Source organism: Amphibalanus amphitrite, unplaced genomic scaffold (assembly GCF_019059575.1).
Source record: "Amphibalanus amphitrite isolate SeventyFive unplaced genomic scaffold, NRLGWU_Aamphi_draft 000158F_arrow, whole genome shotgun sequence".
NCBI lineage: Eukaryota > Metazoa > Arthropoda > Thecostraca > Balanomorpha > Balanidae > Amphibalanus > Amphibalanus amphitrite.
In genome coordinates this window covers 166427-185711 of record NW_024881653.1, presented here as the reverse complement: position 1 = coordinate 185711, position 19285 = coordinate 166427, and the positions used below count along the sequence as shown (strand labels likewise).

Here is a 19285-nt window from a genome sequence, read left to right as displayed (position 1 = left end):
CACTATAAGCCGTTTTCACGACGGCCATCTGACATCTGGTACACATATGGTGCACATCTGGTACAGATTAGGTGCAGATTTGGTCAATCAGGTTCAGTGTGTCTCTTAGCAGCTATCAGCTAGGGTTCCACTAATTGCTTACAGGGTCTTACAGGATCTTTCATAATGAATGTTATTTGTAAAATAGCCATAGCTCAGGTGATATACATCACAAAGTTATTGTCAATACCCGATTGAAATAACAAATCATAGGAAATTATGTACCATGACTCGCATTTAGGTATCCTTCATCGGTTTTTAACTGCGTCGCCTCGCTTTCGGACTCAGATTTCGGCCCGCTGACGCAAATGGTGCACCACGCGCTTCACATCTTCCGCGCACAGCATTGCAGCAAACCTCTCCACTGTGACCTGTAGCTCTACGGGTGTCACTGGAAGGGTCTCTGCTGGGTGCCTCCAAGACGACTGCCCAAAATCAGAAGTCCATCGGCGAGAGATCAGGGCTCCAAGCTGGCCATGGCCGCTCAGTGAGACGGCTGATCACTCGTCTGTCAAAGTTGCCATCCAACCACTGGCGCCCAGCCGCCGTTGTGTCACTTCAGCGCCATCCTGCTGAAACCAGCGGCCTTGCCTTTTAACCTCGCCAGGCACATGAGGCCAGAATTCTTTCTTGAACACTGAGCAGCCTCAGATAAGCTGGCCCGGTCACTGATAAGCCAGGAGCAAACCAGTGGACGCAGACACGCCCGTCGACCACGGCAGCCCAAAACATGACCTTCCGTGCGTTGTGTTCCTTGCAGTCAACCGTGACATTCTGGAATCTGTTCACAAGCCTGTGATCATTTTAGAGCGGACATTGTGCTTCTTTTAAAAGTGTCCCCGAATCTTACGGTGGACAGCCGTGCGCTTCAGTGAGCCGTTTCCCACGACAACCCAAAACGCCTACGTGAAGAAGAGCTGACCCGTGTTGTAGGGGAGGCATTTCTTGTCCGCACAAGAGGGAAGTTTGGTGAGGTGTGGCAGTTTTAATTACATCAACAGAAATTCCAAGAAATTTGCAATAAGGTAAATACAAAATTTGTGCTTTTAATATTTACGAACACCTTCAACTTCGCGTTTTAAAAATAACATTCATTATGAAAGACCCTGTATATGCCTGCTTTGTCATATTATCAAAGAGCATCGTCGATTAAAACACTGAAATGAATTCATAAAATGAAGATATTTGCTGTAAAAGAAATTAGGTGCAGACTTGGTCAAATCAGGTGCATTCGCCGGGTAGCCCGTCGTGAAAACGGCTATTACCAGCCTAAAAGTGTTCATCGTATCAATAGCTGAGCTTTCTATCTCAATGCATACCGATTATCGTAATAAAAATATTGATATGTACTGTGTAGCAAGGTATTGTTCAATGATGTTAAAAGTCTGCTGGCTTTGTCCCCAAAAATTCTGAATTTAACATTGGAAAACATCGGAATTCCGAAGTTTGAAGTTCCGATTGGCACCACAAATATAAAATCATACCTCAGTGACAATGAAGATAAGAAATGGTTAATTTCCCCCGGTCTTTCCTACCACAGACAGACCAGTTGCACCGGAGCAGAAGGTCGGCACCGGTTCAAACGGATACATTATACGTCATGACAGTATAATGCACCCCGATATTACTGGTATGACACCTGAGTCTAGCCATCTATCAAACTAACGATAGCCCGGCATCAACGACTCCCATTCGGTCCGTGTTGCAGTGAGAAAAGCCGATTATGCGCAGTCCGGCCCGCCCCAGCTTTTGGCGACGTTTTTCATCATACATATGTATACCTACCTACATATGTCTTCGTAACAGCGCGTCTAATTTGTAGCACTCCTTTATACTTAGCAGCTGATCCGTTCTTGTGCATGTATGTCGTCTGCATGTATCTGAGACAGCTGAAAACTTTTCCCTGACGCTTGCTCTTATGTTAACCGCGCCGTGCTGATTGTCTAATTTTTCCATTTAGTGCTGCGGGAGCAAACGTCCCCCGTCTAACTCGGCTCGTGAGCCACGTAACGACACGCGGTAGCGGCATTTGAATGCTCTTTTAACCTCTTTTCCGGAGTGTGTCCCCATATTTTACCTAAGGGCAACGGTCTTTAGGATAGGGGACTCAAGGTCTTCTGATAATATTAACGTTTTATACGAAAACGTTGTTCTGCAATAACTTTTGACTCACAACTGGCACGACATTCATTTTGACGCCATCGTGTTCCTCTCATTGAGACACGTCGACTGAACTATAGTTTGATGTTGAAATGTCTTTTCAAAATTAAACCTTTGGTTAAGGTCATGACCTGACCGAAAAGGATCATGTTGCGTATCAGTCGATCCGTATCGTCGAGCTGAACACCTACAGGGTGTTTTCATTGTTCTATTACGTCTCTATCAAAAGTTATTGTCAAAAAACTGCTGGAAACCTAATCCCACCGCCAAAACACGTCCCCCGCTCACCATCTGTCGAGCCGGACCCGAGTCAATAAAAGACCCCCTGCTCTCTGCGCCTGTCATGCCCGTACCCGCCCCGCCCGACGCCTGCCCTGTCTGCGCAGCCCATCGATCCTCCGTGATCCTTCCCATGGAGAAAGGAAACGCCATGGCAGAGTAACGGAGACGTCGCCATTGTCACCAGCTCCCTTCCATATACAAGTGCCCATCCGGCGCGCACGCCCAGTGTCATTCACGCGGTTTTATTTCGCAGATGACAAACACTTAGTGTCAACCCGCTGGTGCCGGGTGCTAGTTTCGGCCGGCAAGTCATCAGCCATTCCGGTGACGTCCGTACAAAACGGGAGAATTCTGCCAAACAAGCATGGTACTCGATCCGTCCATACGTCTTCCGCAGCAGCCCCCAAGTTGACATGCCCCGTGCTGCTCCGGGTCTCTGCGCGGGATGGCGACCCTTCTCCGCAGGCTTCGCCTGAACGTCAAGTTTGGCCATTGTGTACCAGCGTTCTAACCCATCACTGCCTTCACTCCACCTTCCGGTCCCTCCTCCCCCCTTTCACGCCTACATACACACACACACACACACACAAACGGTGCCAACGCTCGGCTTCGCATTTTCTATAGAATGTGTCGAATATGTCTATACATCTTTTTAACCATTGCCTTGCTGGTTGTGTGCATGTGGGGCGTTTTTACGTCCCCTCTCTCAGGTTTTTCGCGAATATCTCTCACCTTGTCATACATCGTTTCTGCATTTGTAAACAGTTCAGACCCAGGTCATTTCAGGTCAGGTCACCAGACACCAGAGCACGTCAAGTGTTCTTACCTCAGGAAAAGTGCCACTGCTCGTCGGAGATACACAGATTTAATAATCGCTTTGAAACTCTCAATGGTCAACGTTGTGACCCTTTCCATTACGAATAAGTCAATGTCAGAATATTGAAATGCGCCTGTTTTGAACAAAAGTCGATGTAAACACTCCAAAACATCGTTAAACAGGAAAGCAACACACACTGAACTCTGAGAGCGACATTTCAGTCTCTGGGGTCCAAGGAAGAAGTTTTTTGTTTCATGCCATCCTCCAAGGTTCCCTACCAGTCCCTATTGGTCCACATGCCGGAATTTGAGGGCTCTTATCTGGGTCGCTGCGTATTTGAAGCGGGCCATGTCTGCCGGCGTTATTGTGGGCTGTAGCACCGCACTTTAGTCCTCTCCCCGCAGGGTGCTATCACCGCCTGCCAATCACCACGGGTTCAGCCCACTCCCGGCCGCCGTGATCGTGACGTAAACAGAGCTGACTTCTCGACTTCGCGGCGGCGGCGGCGGGACGGAGGCCGGCAACTTAACTACGATACCGTACAACCTTTAAACTACGACAAACTACGACCACGATTGTAATACAGGCTTATAAGACATTTCTAACACAGACACCCCTGCAAGGGTTCTGAGTGTAGCTTTTGCCTGAGTGGCCGTTTCCTGACGAATCAGTTTTGAAGCTCGAAATGTCTAAAATATCTGTGTTTAGTTTTAATGTACATATTATGTTATTTTCCTCCAAAAAGTCGATTTATGTGAAAACATGTTTTATGTGGTTATATAGAAATATGATCTCTACTCATGATCCCCACCCGAAAAGATTGAAAAGCTTCAGTTAATCAGATTTCTTGTGAATCGTGGAATGGATAGGACTTATACCTATCAGCCACCAATTGAAGCTAAGTATAAAGTTGGCGTTCGTACTGCAATGTTCTTTTAAAGCCCCATTCCCTCTCTAAGGACCACCTCCCCATTCCGACCTCTGAGAGCCCCACCGGCCTCTAATGACCTCAGATGCATTGTGACATTTTATTCAACTTCATAATCGGACATTGTGGGTTTGACGACTTTTTCCCCAGTCCCCACAAACTTCCCTGGAAAAGCTCCACCCATGCGCAGAGGACGGCAAGGGGTGCCCATAGGCTAGTATGGACTCTTTAGAGGCCAGCCTAAAACCCTAAGAAGTTGGCGTGAGCCCCACGAAGTATAACTTATGTCTTTCAGAGGTTTATATGGGGTTCTTAGAAACCTGCGCCATGCATGTGTGCCCTGACCCCCGTGGGATCCTCAAAGATCGACATATGTATGTATGTATGTATGTATGTATGTATGTATGTATGTATGTATGTATGTATGTATGTATGTATCTATGACGTATTTACGTCATGGGGCACATCCGCATAGTTCAGTGGCTATTCCGCGCCCTGAAGTCGTGAAGATAAAAAAACGGTCATTTAGGTCAACATACACACATCTGCACACGCACCAACCCACACACGCATGCTCTTTACAGTACATACACCTAGCCGACGCCGCCCCGCTGCTTCATAAGCAGGTGTTGCCTGAGTTCTTTCTTAAAGCCTCCAGTAAAGTTTCGCAACTCACGTGGCAAAGCATTATAGGCGGTGACGATCGAGTGCTTAAAACGACGCCTGCCCGACTCGGATCGACTCGCCGGCATGACTAAATGGTCGGCGTTCCGTGTGGTACGATGGTGAACATCACCACGAGTGACTAGGTCGCCGGCGATCGACTCGGGCTCCGATGTCATTAACATGCGCTTCAGTAGGATAAGACCGCGGTATAGATACAGGTGCTCTGCAGTAAGCCAGTCAAGTCGGTCCAAAACGTCGCTGATGTGATTGTAACTCCTTCAACCGTATAAGACACGGGCGGCAAAGTTCAACACCTTCTGAATGCGCCTCATCTGGGTCTTGTTACACACGCCGTATACGACCAAGTAGTATAAAATGCGCGAAACGACAAGTCCCTGAATGAGCGTCGAGCATGTGCTGACCCGCTGTGGCGGGTCAGCACATGCTGGATCTGCTCCTCCAGCTCGTCCAGGTCGGTGGACACCTGGTCCTGGGTCTGTACCGGCGGCCGGTACGCCGCGCTGACCATCACTCGGTGGGAGCCGGCTCGGAGCTGCACCCAGAGCGACTCCAGCTTAGAGCCGGCCACAGGTGGGCCGGGTCGCTCCACTGTTGTCAGCTCCAGCGACTCTGGCTGCTATGGCTACGCCGCCGTATCCCCTGTTGTCGGGTCGGTCTCGCCGGACCAGCTGGTAGCCGGGGATGGGCACAAGCCTGTTGGGTGTCGTAATCCGCATCCATGTCTCATTGAGCACGATAACATCAAACCCGTACTCGTCGATGTCATGACGCAGCTCGAGCAGCTTCGGTTTCAGGCTCTGAATGTTAATCTGTCCGATGTATAGCTCCCCCGGCCGCGGCGCGGTCCGCCAGATGCGGCCGCCCCGGGAGCCCCGCCGCCTGCTCCTCGCTCCCCTCCGCCGCGGCCGGCCAGCCGCACCCCATTTAGGTTCTCAGCTCTATCAGACAGGCACTGCTTTTTGTCAAGCCTCTTTGCCGTGTAATTCACCATGAAATTATCTTCACAATAGAGCCTCGAAGCCGTCGCTGGTTGGTCTCAACGCAGTGGTGACCCTCTCGGCGAGAATGCATATGGCCTTCTGACGACCTACAGACGTTCTGTAGAAGACGTTCTGTGGATATTGGCAATGAATCTTTTAAAAACCTCTTCTAGATCTCTAAGAGGCCGCATAAGGCAATGTTTGGAGACAATGGGTAGGTTGTATTGTATTGTATTTACATTTGAGAGCGATCCACATACAAAGTGTGTGGCGATTACTGCTCAGAATCCGTATCCGCAGTTGCTAATCTAATCATTCAAAACATTTGCACATTCACTCACGTTAAAACACGGACAAAACACTCTCAGGACAGCCTCATCGCTCTTACCCACCCCCACCCTATTGGTCAGCGACGATGTGCTGATTCATCGGTCACGATTGCGGCTTTAACAGCGCAGGCGAAGCGGGCGGGAGGCAGCTGCGACAGGTGAGGCGGCAGGCTGTTCAGCGAGCTGCAGCTCGATAGCCGAACCGCCGCTTGCCCGTTTCCAGCCGCGGACGCCGGGGAAGATGGAAGAGGTGATCTTGCCTGGATTGTCCCTCGCGGATAGCGCTATTAGCGACGAACAGGGCTGCTAGTTGCTCGGGTTCTCGGCGCTGTATGATCTTGTGTGCGATGACAAGGGTGCGAAAATCGGGCCGCCCGCCGAACAGGAGGCTTTGGCCACCCCGCGCCAGCTGCCTCGGGCATCGCTCGACCTGGAAGAAATACATACGTGGTATCTCAATCTGCCGGAATTAACGGCTTACATACCTATTCGTGTCACGTGTGCGAGAACTTAAGACATCTGTCTGACTTGGTGACATGACCTTAAAAGATCTGGGTCTGAAATTTTAACATGTGCCGAAGACATGCATGAACAGGTATGCCATAAAGCGCATGGGGGGTGCTCAAACATCCAGCCAACCCGGCGCGGGTTTAACAACGTTTTCGATATAACGCTGACCGTTTCACTTGGTCTCCCCCACAGTGCGCTCCTGCCACATTCAAAAAACTTCTGGACATTGGAGAAATCACTCAGCATGACAACTTAACGAGCATCGGTGGTGTACTCACTACAAGGCTGTACTTGGTACTTACCCGCTGCAGCTGGGCGTACCAATGAGCCTGGCGCGGCGCCGGCTTGATGCCGCGCTCCCGAGGCCACCGGCCGGTTTCCGCATTGATACGGAGCCGCTCAGTCCATTCCCCGGCGCTCATCGCCTCCTTTGGCATTTTGCTGAAACCAAATAAAATAAGTAAAATAAGTTAGAAATATTCACTCCTTACAATTTTATCCCATCACAGACATTGTATCCAGTTCAACCTACTGCATAAATGTTAAGTGATTTAACACTGAGAAAACTGGTAACCGCACATCGATTTCACAAACGATCAGCTTCATCCAAAATTGTGTCTACTTCTCTCCTTATATTTCCCAGACTCGCACCTCGTATAAGTAGTCTCCTATATATTTACAACCCCAGAGGGAAAGACAGCTGGTCAGGATTTATACTTGCTTTTTTAAAGTCCGTGACGGAGCCCTTGCCTGCGTGCCCCCCCCCCCCCAAAAAAAAAAACTGGCGCGGCACGGACAGTCCTCATTATCCGTGTAAGCGGTTGCGCCTATATTGTCATGATAGCGGCACCTTCCTTGGCGACAAGGGGCCCAATGGCGACGCTGTTTTCTTAGCCCAGGGCGTCTAAGCCCTCTTACCCTGTGCCAGAGGCCCAGAACCACAAGCTAAGCGGGGGAATTCTTACCCGGGCTGATTTTGGAAACGACAGCCCGGCCGTATCGGTCGACGCGCCAGCTAACGGCGTTCACTGACAAGGCAGGCTGCGCCGCAGTACACCACGGCGGCTAGCGCGCAGAACGGTCCTTCGACGCGCCAGCTGACTGCGTTCACTGACAAGGTAGGCTGCGCCGCAGTACATTACGGAAACCATCGCGCAGAACGGTCCTTCGACGCGCCAGCTGACTGCGTTCACTGACAAGGCAGGCTGCGCCGCAGTACACCACAGCGGCCAGCGCGCAGAACGGTCCTACTGCCACCGAAACGGACGGGCAGCTTTCAGACTTCCCAGCGAATAGGAACTCGTGGGCGACTCTCGCCACAGCCAATCGCAGGTCTTCCCTGCCAGTCTTCCCGTCCAATGACACTGCGTGGGCAAGGCTGTCTTCCCCAGCCTTCCTAACCAATAGGAAGTCGTGGGCAGCCTTCGTCATAGCTAACCACAGGCCTTCCCTGCAAGTCTTCCCGTCCAATCACAGCGCTTAGGCAAGACTGCGTTCCCCGGTCTTCCTAACCAATAGGAACTCGAGGACTACTCTAGCCCTAGCCAATCGCAGATCTTCCCTGCATTGTTCCCGTCCAATGACAGTTCCCGCCCCGGGAACTAGTTCCCAAGACGCCCGAGCAGAGTTCCCTGCAAAAATCTAGTCCCCGGCGAACAGAGAAAATTCTTCCCCGGCTTTTGCGCAGGGGCCATGCTAATCTTCTCTGTATCGTTCCAATTTTAGTATATGTACTGCCGAAGCAAGTACATTTAAGTAAAATTAACTTGTGGTATTTGTAAAAGTTCGTTACATGGTTCTTCTGTCGAGTTTCGGGACTGTTGATGTTCCTGGTACACACTGTATGGTATTGTCAATGACAGAAGTGTCAAAAGAGCTGTCTGTATCACCAACATTAATTCCTCTATGTGAAGCGAATGGTTTTCTTGTACCTAAGTATAAATTTAAGCTGATAATTGAGAATTTATTGTTTGTAAAAACTACTAGCGACAGATGTAGTGCTAGCCCTCTGGTGTGTAAATGCTCAACTAACAAGAATGGGGAGTATAAACCTTTAACATTGAATCTCGTTTAAACTGTCTTTGATTCTTTCTGGTACTGATATTGAAGAATCAAACACTGTAAAAATAACGAATAGCGATTTGTTTAACTGAATCAAGTGTGACAGATCGTTGCCATCAGGTGGTCAGTTGTAGTGGACGAGTGGCGCCATCTGCGACATTGGCTCCATCTAGGCGCAAGGCGCTTGAGGGAAGGCTGACTGGTGTTCGATGGTTAATGCAGTGGCGCCATCTTCGTTGATTGTGTTCTGTATTAGCACAGTATACGGAGCTCTGTAGCCTTGGCAGTATAGAGAATTCTTTAAAGGACTGCCATGGATGAGACAAGTCATCTGAAGTTTGCATTGCATTAACGGCATGTAAATGTTAGATTTTGGAAAATTTATTGCTTTGCTTGTAACTTAACTGGTCACAGGAGGCTCGTTCCTCCAAGATTCTTAATATTAAAGTAAATTTTTATCCTTGTAATTATTGTGTACCAAAACACGTGTCTGCACGCCACTTAAATTTTCCTACTAAAATTCTAACTAGTAACATATGCTTACACAACGTTCAACCGCGTCCGGCAGTGTTCCTCTTGCAACGCAAGTTGTTAAGTAGTACTTCACAACCCTAGCAAAACAAGGGGTGAAGTGATCCGGTTGTGATAAAGAGCGGCAATAGCTAATATTTAAGTTTTATTTCTTCAGAAAAGACAAATATGAACGTGTCTTTTATTATTGCGAGAATATATTGCACTTAATCAAATGCTTAATGGCTGGTTACACAAGGGCGCTTCTCCATGCCCAAATCAAGGCTGCCGCCCAAGCGGAATTCAAACAGCCACATTGAAGACTCAAGCGTTGTCATGGCAACGGAGGCTATATCTTCAAATATTTTTATGCCAAAGCATCGTTTATTAGCTTAATCAATAATCAAATATGCTTTCATTACACCAGATGATATGCGTATGAAAATTATGGCCTACGTTTCCTTTGATGATTTTTTAAACAATCAAAACATCTTATTACAGGGTAGACGTTATAGGAAGACGTGTTTGTTGCTACTCAGGTATGTACAGCAGAAGTCTTTTGCACTGTCTTTCTCATCGGGATCTTCCTTTTGAAAGTACGAGGGAGTGCTGGGAAAAGAATAATCAAAGTTATTTGACACTAAATGCCTTTTTTAAGGGCAGGTAATCTTTGACTTGACCTTTGCGATTGCAAGTGTTTGAACTTAACAATTCATAAGTATTTTTGCAAACTATGTAAAATCGGGTTTCACTAAACTTCACCACCAGCGGCACCTCCGCTAAAAAGAGTGCAAATAAACTTGTAAACAGTAAAATTGTTTTTAATCAAGAACTATAACATGTTTCAGATATTGCTTCTTTTTATCAAATACGTCTAATATTCATGTCAAAATTTGCATAATTAAATTATAAATAATAATGCTGATGCAAAATGGTGTAAATGATAGTTCACAATATCCTATTATTGAAAGAAAATAACACGCAAAACATTTGACAGCAGAAGACTATTGAATGCAGTTATGGCGCACGAATGACAAAACATGACTATATTTATTTATTGCTCGTAGCTGGATCGTAGGGATTGTGCTAAGTAAAAAGGGGCATATAATGATTCAGCATAGCATATTTGTTTTAAATAATGATTGTTTTGCAGTATTGCACAAAAAGTAACAAAATCCGAACGTCTGGGCCACTGGAATTTCGGGTTTGTAAGTACAACGTTTTCTTTCAAGTTTGTGGTCTTCGTGAAACAGAAAGTTTGCGATTTCGATGTTTCTTACAAACTTTTTTCTTGTAAAAAAAAGTTGGTAAACCGTTAACTCAAAATTCATGCTCGGAGGTTTTGTGAAATCCAAATTAAGTGTTGGTAATTATTTCTTTTGAACTCCAGTTTTTTCGTTGTAATTACTAACTATATTTGTTAGTGAAAGAGGTCTCTGATGGCATTCTCTTTCTGTGACAGGCTTCTCGGCCAGCGCCATTCACTTCCAAGCTTACCTGCTGGAGGGGATGGTGCGCTGGACCGGGACCGTGCGGACGCCGCAGTCCAGCCACTGGAGCAGCAGCAGCGGCGACCGCGGCTGCACGACGACGCTCTGCAGCACCGCATCAACGAGCTGGCGGCGCAGGTGGGCGTGCCAGCGCTGTTCCCGGGGTACTGGCCGCCCGCCGAGTACACTGGTAAGAAGAACGGGGCTCTCAGTACAGTACAGGGTAATCAGAAAGTAGGGTCCGTGGTGACTATGTGTGGGCATATACTGATCTTAATTTAATTATGGATACGTTTTTCATTGCGGCAATGTCTTAGCTCGTTTCCATTGTTTTTGCATTGATGTTACCCAGCCAGCCAATCCAAATGGGGCCCACATGGGCTGGAAGTGGGGCATCTGGGCGAATGTGGGCTGGGCTACATCTGGGTATGTCATGGGCGTCCAACTGGGCCCCAGATGGGCTAGATGTGCTAACTTTACGTGCTGGACTTGGCCAGCGCCCCCACTGTGCCGCTACCCTGCCTGATCTGTGCCGCTACCCTGTCAGACTCCTGATCTGACAACTGCCTGGGCACACCCCTGCCCGCGCGTCCCTGCGAGGTCGCTAATACTGTGTCGCCGGCATTCGTTGTGTGGTGGCGCGGTCGCGAGGCGGCCGCGCCGGCAGTTGGTGACTATAAATAGACGCAATACGGCGCTGACGGACCGCGCGGGCCTCTATCACTATCGTTACAAACTCTTCTCCTTTTTACAATCGGTACACATCCACGCTTCCGTTCTCTACTGGCCGCCGGCCGCCAACCTGCGGTGGTAGGGTAGCGTAGTGTAGTGGTTAGGGTCCCCGCATCATGTTCCATAGGTCTTGAGTTCGAGTCTCTGGGGATCTAGTGATAGGCAAAGGGTACGCGGTTCTCCCACGTGTGACCACATTGCTTTTTGGGATTCACGCGGAAATAGTGGACGCATAAGCTAGGTACCAAATCCCAATTAAATTCCATGTCCGCTTTTTGCATGTGTCCTTGTGAGTCCCAACTGGGAAAGCCCGTGTGGGACCCAAATATATGCATATATCCCAGCTGGGTCCCATATGGGCCCCACTTGGGCTGCCCATGTGGGTCCCAACTGGGAAAGCCCATATGCGGGCTCAATGCGGGCCCCAGATGGGCCCCACATGGGCCCCGTCTGGGGTGCCCAGATGGGACCCAGTTGGACGCCCATGACATTCCCATCTGGGTCCAAGGTGGGCAGCCCAGATGGGTCCCAGTTTGGTGCCCACTTGGGGCCCATGTGGGCCCCACTTGGGAAGGCTGGCTGGGTACGGCCCGTTTGAAAACCCGGTCTTGTTTTGGTGCCCCTGTCGGGTCTGTGTTGCCCCTGATAGGTCGGTGATGCCCCTGGTAGGCCTGTAGTGCCCCCGGATCCCAAGGGGGCATGACCCATGTGACCCCACCTTGGATGCGCCACTGGTTGGCACCCATGCGAATTCCAGAAGCATCTAAAAACATTTTTTTTTAATACGAGCGAGCGTGAAATCTCTCTCTCTCTCTCTCTCTCTCTCTCTCTCTCTCTCTCTCTCTCTCTCTCTCTCTCTCTCTCTCTCTCTCTCTCTCTCTCTCTCTCTCTCTCTCTCTCTCTCTCACCACGGGTAACACACTCATTTTTATCACGAACACCAGCGTTCAGCATTAAGGAAGTCGTCCAACAATCAGCTTTACGACTGCTGTTCAATGACACAGGCTCTCTACCTTTTCAGTTTTCTTCACCTACAAAGGCCTTCATTGCTGCCCCAAAGTGGCTCTGGAGGAGGGCTACACGCTGGAGGAGTGGCTGGCCGAGCCCAAAACCAAAGAAATATTCAAAAAATCTAAAAAAAGAAACCTCGGCCAACGCTCCTGACGAGCCCGTGCCCCAGGGCCGAATCCCACGCACCACCCAGTGGAACCGAAGCAAGAGGGAGGCCAACGCCGGCAAAGTCCTAATGGTTGGCTGAGGCCTGGGCCACCATCCCGCCAAAGGGAAAGCAGCCAAGGAAAAGGTAAGGAAACCGGGGTCGGAGTCGAGTGGAAGGCACCGATCAATACATGAAACTGAGCGTGTTAGAACATGGGACTTTGAGAAGGGCGAGCCGATTCCCTGGATCGTTTTCCGTAAGAACATATGTATGCTACCGGTAGCCGTCATTGTTCAATCGGCCCGACATGTAATTAATTCTTTGATAGATCTATTCATATATGTGATCCCGTAACCCCGTTCCTTTGATAATTTTATCAATCGAAACAAATTCGAATCAAATTTCTACGCATGCCCGATTCCACAACCACGTTAAGTAGCGTTGCTCGGTTCTGACGCATTGTCAATTGTTTTTCTTTACGCCAGGTGACCAAGAATCTGGCGGCCGGCTCCGTGGCCAACGAGCGTGGCCAGGTCCTAAAACACGGTGCTCACGACCTCCGAGAGCCTGGACGCCCTGGGTCCGCTGGCGGCCGGCCTCGTCGACCGGCCGCTCGCGGCTCCAAGAGCTTCTTGGCGAGTGGCCGGGGCAGGTGGTGCGCCTGGGCGCGAGGCACTAAATGCGTCGCTTCGCGGTCGGCCTCACCAGCGTCAGCCACCCCCTGTACGGCACTTTTATGGCACGCCTCTCCTCCTGACTTTTTGAGTGGGACGCCGGCGACGTGGCCCAGTTGGAAGCCGCCAAGCTCGGGCAGCTGAAGGAGGAGGGCGTGGCGGAGCCGACGGCCCACGCAGCTCGCCTGGCCATCACGAAGAGTGAGCTGGCCCGCCACTGCCGCCGCCGAACAGCCGGCGTCCAGACGACCGTGGACAGGGTGGAGCGGCTCCTCCTGGAGCTGACAGACGCAGCGGACGTCCTCGGCACACCGCTGCTGAACGCGCCCGAGATGGCCTCCATCTGGGAGGAGCAGCGGCGGCACGTGGTCTGCCTTCAGGACCCCGAGGAGGCCGCGTGTCCGCCGCTCTACGTGCAGACCGGCACCTCCCGGATGGGCGGCGTCACCCCGCCGGTCTACCGCTGCGCCCGAGGCACAACGGGGCTGGAGTCCTACCACCTGCACCTCTGCCGGTTCATCCCAGGTGAGTAAAGCACCGCAATGAATTAGAGACTACAGAATACAGCACGGATGACTGAACATATTGCCTATTGGATTCCTTACCATTGTTTTCCATGCCAAGATGCCTTTCGGGTTCCGGGGCATTGTGTTCGATGTTACCGTTCATGTTTTCGCGTCCTTCTCACCTGATAACATTCTCTTTCTGTGACAGGCTTCTCGGCCAGCGCCATTCACTTCCAAGCTTACCTGCTGGAGGGGATGGTGCGCTGGTACCGGGACCGTGCGGACGCCGCAGTCCAGCCACTGGAGCAGCAGCAGCGGCGACCGCGGCTGCACGACGACGCTCTGCAGCATCGCATCAACGAGCTGGCGGCGCAGGTGGGCGTGCCAGCGCTGTTCCCGGGGTACTGGCCGCCCGCCGAGTACACTGGTAAGAAGAACGGGGCTCTCAGTACAGTACAGGGTAATCAGAAAGTAGGTTCCGTGGAGACTATGTGTGTGCATATGTTGTTTTTAATTATGGAGACGTTTTCCATTGCGGCAATGTCTGTTTCGTTTCCATTTTTTTTTTCGTATTGACACCGCTGAAAAAATTGCATGCAGTCTGCTGGGGGAAGTTCCCTACGTGGGGGAAGAAAGAGGGTGGAGCGAAGGGTTAGAGGGGACTAGCGGCCGCTGATCATTTGGGATGTTTTAGCCCCGCCAGTCGCCGCGCCGCCCACTTAGGCCGGCCGGCCGCCAGCTTTCAGCAGTGTCGCCCGTCCGGCTCACGGGCGTGGCCAGGCATCGAGTTTGGTCAGACATAGTACTAATTCTATGCTCGGCCGGACTTCAATACCCGGGTAACGGACGCCACAAGACTATGGACCGGTTTGAAGTAACTTGTTTTCTTGTTCGAACTCACCATGGACGATTTCCACGCGCACGTAAATATTTGTCGTTGCCTATTTGTTAATTCGATCATTTTTTTTTGTCGGCATTTGTTGGGATTAGTTAGTTTTCGTTTCTTTAGAATTGTTCCGTTTCAGTTTCACTTTCTCTTCTTCATGTCGGGGAAGAGACGCCGTCAGGATCTCCCGCGACTCCAACTCTCCTTGGCTGACTCTCCTGGGCCCTGTTTCACCGGCCCGGCGCGGCGCTGCGTTGGTGTGGCGTTATGCACAAATTCAGCTACACCCTTCAGCGTTGCGAGCGTCCGAGTTTGATGACGTTTCCATGGGAACTCAACTTACGCACCGCTGCGCGCAGCGCCCTGCCTCGGCTCGATCCATATGTGTTAAACACTGCTGATCGTTGAAATAATGCTTGCAATGCTCGTATTGTGTTCTTGATATAGATTGCCACTCCTCGGAGTCCACTTGCTCCCGTCTCCCGTCTTGGGGATGATGGATCGAGATGTAATGAATGTCCTGCAATCGACAACAGGGCAAGAGGTAGTGGACCAACCTGAGTCCTTTGGATCATTTCTTTGAGTAACACCAAGTCGGGTTCGTCGTCAGCTGCTATGGCCTTGAACGCTGAATTCTTCTCGAGGGATTTGATTTTCTCGGCTTCATGTTTGTTAGTAGCGGAGTAAGTCTTTTCCGTCCTTCTATGCGAGTCTGTACCCTCCATTTTTTCAGATGCAACCTTCCCAGACGCTTGTTGACAAATTGATCGCAGTAGTGTATGTAGAAGTCCGGCATCATTGTATTTCGTCTGGTTTCCAAGGAGTCATGCCTGTTTTTTGAGGAACAGGCTCATGTGACCGAGCGTGGTTCGGCTCGCTCCTGGCTTGATCGTCCCCACCTGAAGTGATAACGGCAGATAACGCTCTTCCGCCGCCAGCGTGGCCTTCATCCGCTGTTGTTTCTATAATTGCACTTACGTTACTTTTTTCTAAATGAGTGATGGGCCGGTCCAATCCTGTTGGAAGGATGGACTCCGGTCTGACATTCCGCTCTCTGAGTGGCTTGCCCTGCCAAGCATCGCACCACCTGAAACGAAGCCGGAGGAAAGCACAACTAGTAGATACATAAGATGAGAGCTCTAGCATAATACACGACGTGCCATATTGCGTGTGTCGGTCATTTTCAGTGCTAAATAACGGGTGTGCACTTAGTTTCTGGAAAAAGTTTGTGCTGCCATAACTTTAGTGTTTGAACTTAGATTAAGATGATATTTGGCACATATATAAATTGCAACAATAGTTAAGAGTTGTCAAAAGAATTAGGCGCTCTCTCCTCCCAGGCGGTCTACAGCCCACGTGCTATACAAACGCCCCCTGTTGAAATTGCGCGGCACCTCCGGGTCCAGGTGTGGCGATGGCTAGCGGGCTATGGACTTCAAATAGACGCTAATATGTACTTAACATCTTCCTTAGTACTGTATTGTCTTCATAAGTCCCCATTCGGTCGCCGTTGAGATATGTCAAGAAGATTCTCTTCGCGGCTCACAAACGGTACTTGTGCGCCGTCCCGTAGATCCAGCGCTCCGCGCGCACAGTGACTACATTGTGGTGTGATCATGACACCTATACTTTCCTCGGGTAGTGATGCTCCCAATGTGACAAAATTTCTTTATTTAAGCACTGCTGTCAAAAGATATCGACGTCGGCATTGGCTGCATAGGGCTAACGTAATGATTGGATACCGCCCGTGGGGATAGGGCGGTCCACTGACCAGGAGATTGCGTCGAAAGTGGTCAACAGGCTAAGGTTCCACATTTTGTGAGCGCCTGCTTCTCGAGTTGGTGTTTTACCCCATCTTCATTACATAAAATTTCCCTTTTAGGCGATCTAATGCCAGCATCCACAGGTGACTGCTTGATTCGTCTGTGCACTCAGCATTTATCGTGATAGCGTACAGATCCATGTCTCATTGCTCCTGTGCTGCTTTTATCGGCTGCCGAGTGCTGGATCATGGTATCTCTACCCTTTTTGGTATACAATATCACAATTTAAATTTTTCCTTACAAATATGGAAAACGGGAGGACGGGAAGCGTATCGGGAACACTCACAAGATGGTGAATATCTTTTACCAGAACGAGCCTCTTCTGCTGGGGCACTTTCGCCACGAACCAACACATCTGCACACTGTGCATGTGCCATGCACTTCCCCGTGCTTGTGCCGTTCCTCTAATGGCATAAGCTTTCTTTCTAGCAATGCTTGGAAAGCGCCAGTGGGAAGAGAAGTTGTTTCTCTCGAATTTTTGTTATTTTTGTGAAAATTCCGCCACGTTTTTCCGCGTTCATGACTTAGTTGTAAGCTCTTTTCTGTATGAAAAAATAGTCGGTTTGGTCTGAATTTTGGCATGCTCATTCCCAAATAAATGATTATTCACTATACGAAAAATTGTATTGATAGCTTTAATAGCTTTAAAGATACGGATCATCAATCTTTTTCCAGAAACTAAGTGCACACCCGTTATATCACACGATTAGCTCTAATACACATGGAAGGGTTATAATTTGACAAACAGCTCACCTTGTTCGTCGAATCGATCTTTGGATCCGACCGTATGTGGAGGTGACGTTGGCCTTCAGTATACGGCCAGCCGCTCGTACACGTCCTTGACATGGCAGGCCAAGAATCAGCCGGACGACGGCACTGCCGGCGGCGGCTGCAGCACGTAAGGCGCCTGGCGCAGCGCTCTGGCACCCTCACTGTCAAACAAAATGTACCGATTTGTCTGCTCACAGCATTAACATTCGAGTACATTTTCTACACGCTCGCGCATTATAGTCTTTCTTTCTCACCTACCGGTGTCGGCGACAGTCGTCGTAGGCAATCGCCAGCGCCGCTCAGGCCTCGTCGGATGAAAAGTGTATGTATTGTGAACAGTTAAAAAAAAATCACGAACAATTCATTACACAAGACGCACAGTAGAAGCACGCATATGAGAAACGCAGTGGTATTACTCACCAGAGCGGATGACGGACCGGCAAGATGGACGCCGACGCCGATCTCGACGCGATAGCGCGCTCGCATCCAGCGGCCGCCGAGGTGGACGGCGCCGGGGGCTGTCCGCCCGCTGCCGCCGAGATGGACGTTCTGGTGCCTGGTCTGGTGTCTGACTCGGAGATGGACCCGCGGCTGGAGCCGCCGCAACCTGGCTTGGACGGCAGTCTGAGCTGATGACGGGGCCGGGGTCGGAACCACAGCCTGGCTCGGCAGGACCGGGGGCAAAACCGCGGTTGGTGGTGGTGCAAGAACCGGAGCCAGGACCAGGAGCGGTGCCCAGCCATGACCGGGAGCGGAGCCGGAGTCTGGGCCGGGGGCGGAGTCGCGTCGGGGCTAGGGCTCGGGGCGGAGCCGGTACCGAGAGCATTGCCGGTGCCAGGGCGCAAGCGCAGGCGTTCAAGAGTGGAGTTTGAGGCGCGAAGAGCAGCGGCACGTAAAGTAAAGATACATTCACAAGTGCAAGTGAACACAATAAGCTAAGTAAGCTAAGTATGTTACGGATTGAAGCGCGACATCGAACAGCGTGCGGGATGGCCGTTCTTCCATCTGTTAGCCCGTGCTAGGGTAATGGTCGCTTGATTAGTGCTGCCGCCTATCGGCGCGAGATAATTTCCTTCGTGCCTTTTTTGATTCGCTGTTTGTGCTGCCTTTTTTTGGAAGTGTGGCGCGTTCAGTTGTGCCTTGAGGGACGTATCTGGTGTGCCACGCGGTCCAAATGGTGGAATGTTCCAGGTCGTCTTGTGGTTGGAACGAGTTTGGTTGCTGAACGATTTTTTTTTTTTTTGTTCTGTCAGTGGCCTCTGTGGAAGACTTGTCGCGAGCCAGGATTGGTATTGGTTGGTCCATTGCTGGTATTGCTTTTGAGTTTAGTAGGCCCATTGGTGGCCTCCCTTTGGAGCTCTGGTGGGCCCACTTTGCTGACCCCTTGAGAGTTTTTTTTTGCCCTTTCTGACCTTTTTACGTGCCCCATTTGCTAGCGCTTTTGAGTTTTGATGGGCCCCGGGGCGCCCAAGGGCCCAAAACACACGGTTTGTCGGAAGGTCATTTCTTGCTCAAACGAAACAGAATATACCATTCGAAAGCTGACGGTGAGCTGATTACCAAAAATGTTATTTGTAGCAAAATCGTTAGATGGCCTTTTGTTAAATCGCGTTTTTGTAAAAAAAATGTTAAGTTTTTTATTCAACGGGCTGTACCGGGCATTCTTGAAATCGTAGACATTTTTAAAGTTCAAGTGAAAGCTGAAAACCAAAAGATTTTTTTGGGGGAAACAATATTTTCAAACATTAATATCCCACAGCCGACAAAAAGGCGCGATCACACAGCTCATTCTCACGATGGACTCTTGGTACGGTCACCAAAACATTGTCGCTTAAGTACGAATTACGCCGCAAAGTTGAGCTGCCATGTGAAAGTGGGCTTACTTTACGGCAGGCCAGTGGCACAATGACGATCGAAGGCACATCACAACCAAAACGGCAT

General features: G+C 50.1%; 1 protein-coding gene and 1 non-coding gene across 2 annotated transcripts; one reads left to right on the top strand and one right to left on the bottom strand.

The window, feature by feature from the left end:
• Positions 1 to 8385: 8385 nt before the first annotated feature.
• LOC122383250 lies at positions 8386 to 8481 on the bottom strand. Its single transcript, XR_006256807.1, has one exon. It is a non-coding gene; the product is annotated as a U6 spliceosomal RNA (small nuclear RNA).
• Positions 8482 to 9312: 831 nt separating this feature from the next.
• Positions 9313 to 17977, top strand: LOC122383240. Its single transcript, XM_043369468.1, has 5 exons — positions 9313 to 10931; positions 12565 to 12828; positions 13170 to 13883; positions 14073 to 14335; positions 17789 to 17977. Exons 3-5 carry the CDS (start codon positions 13691 to 13693, stop codon positions 17975 to 17977), a joined length of 645 nt encoding a protein of 214 aa, XP_043225403.1. The 5' UTR covers positions 9313 to 10931; positions 12565 to 12828; positions 13170 to 13690.
• The last annotated feature ends 1308 nt before the right edge of the window (positions 17978 to 19285 follow it).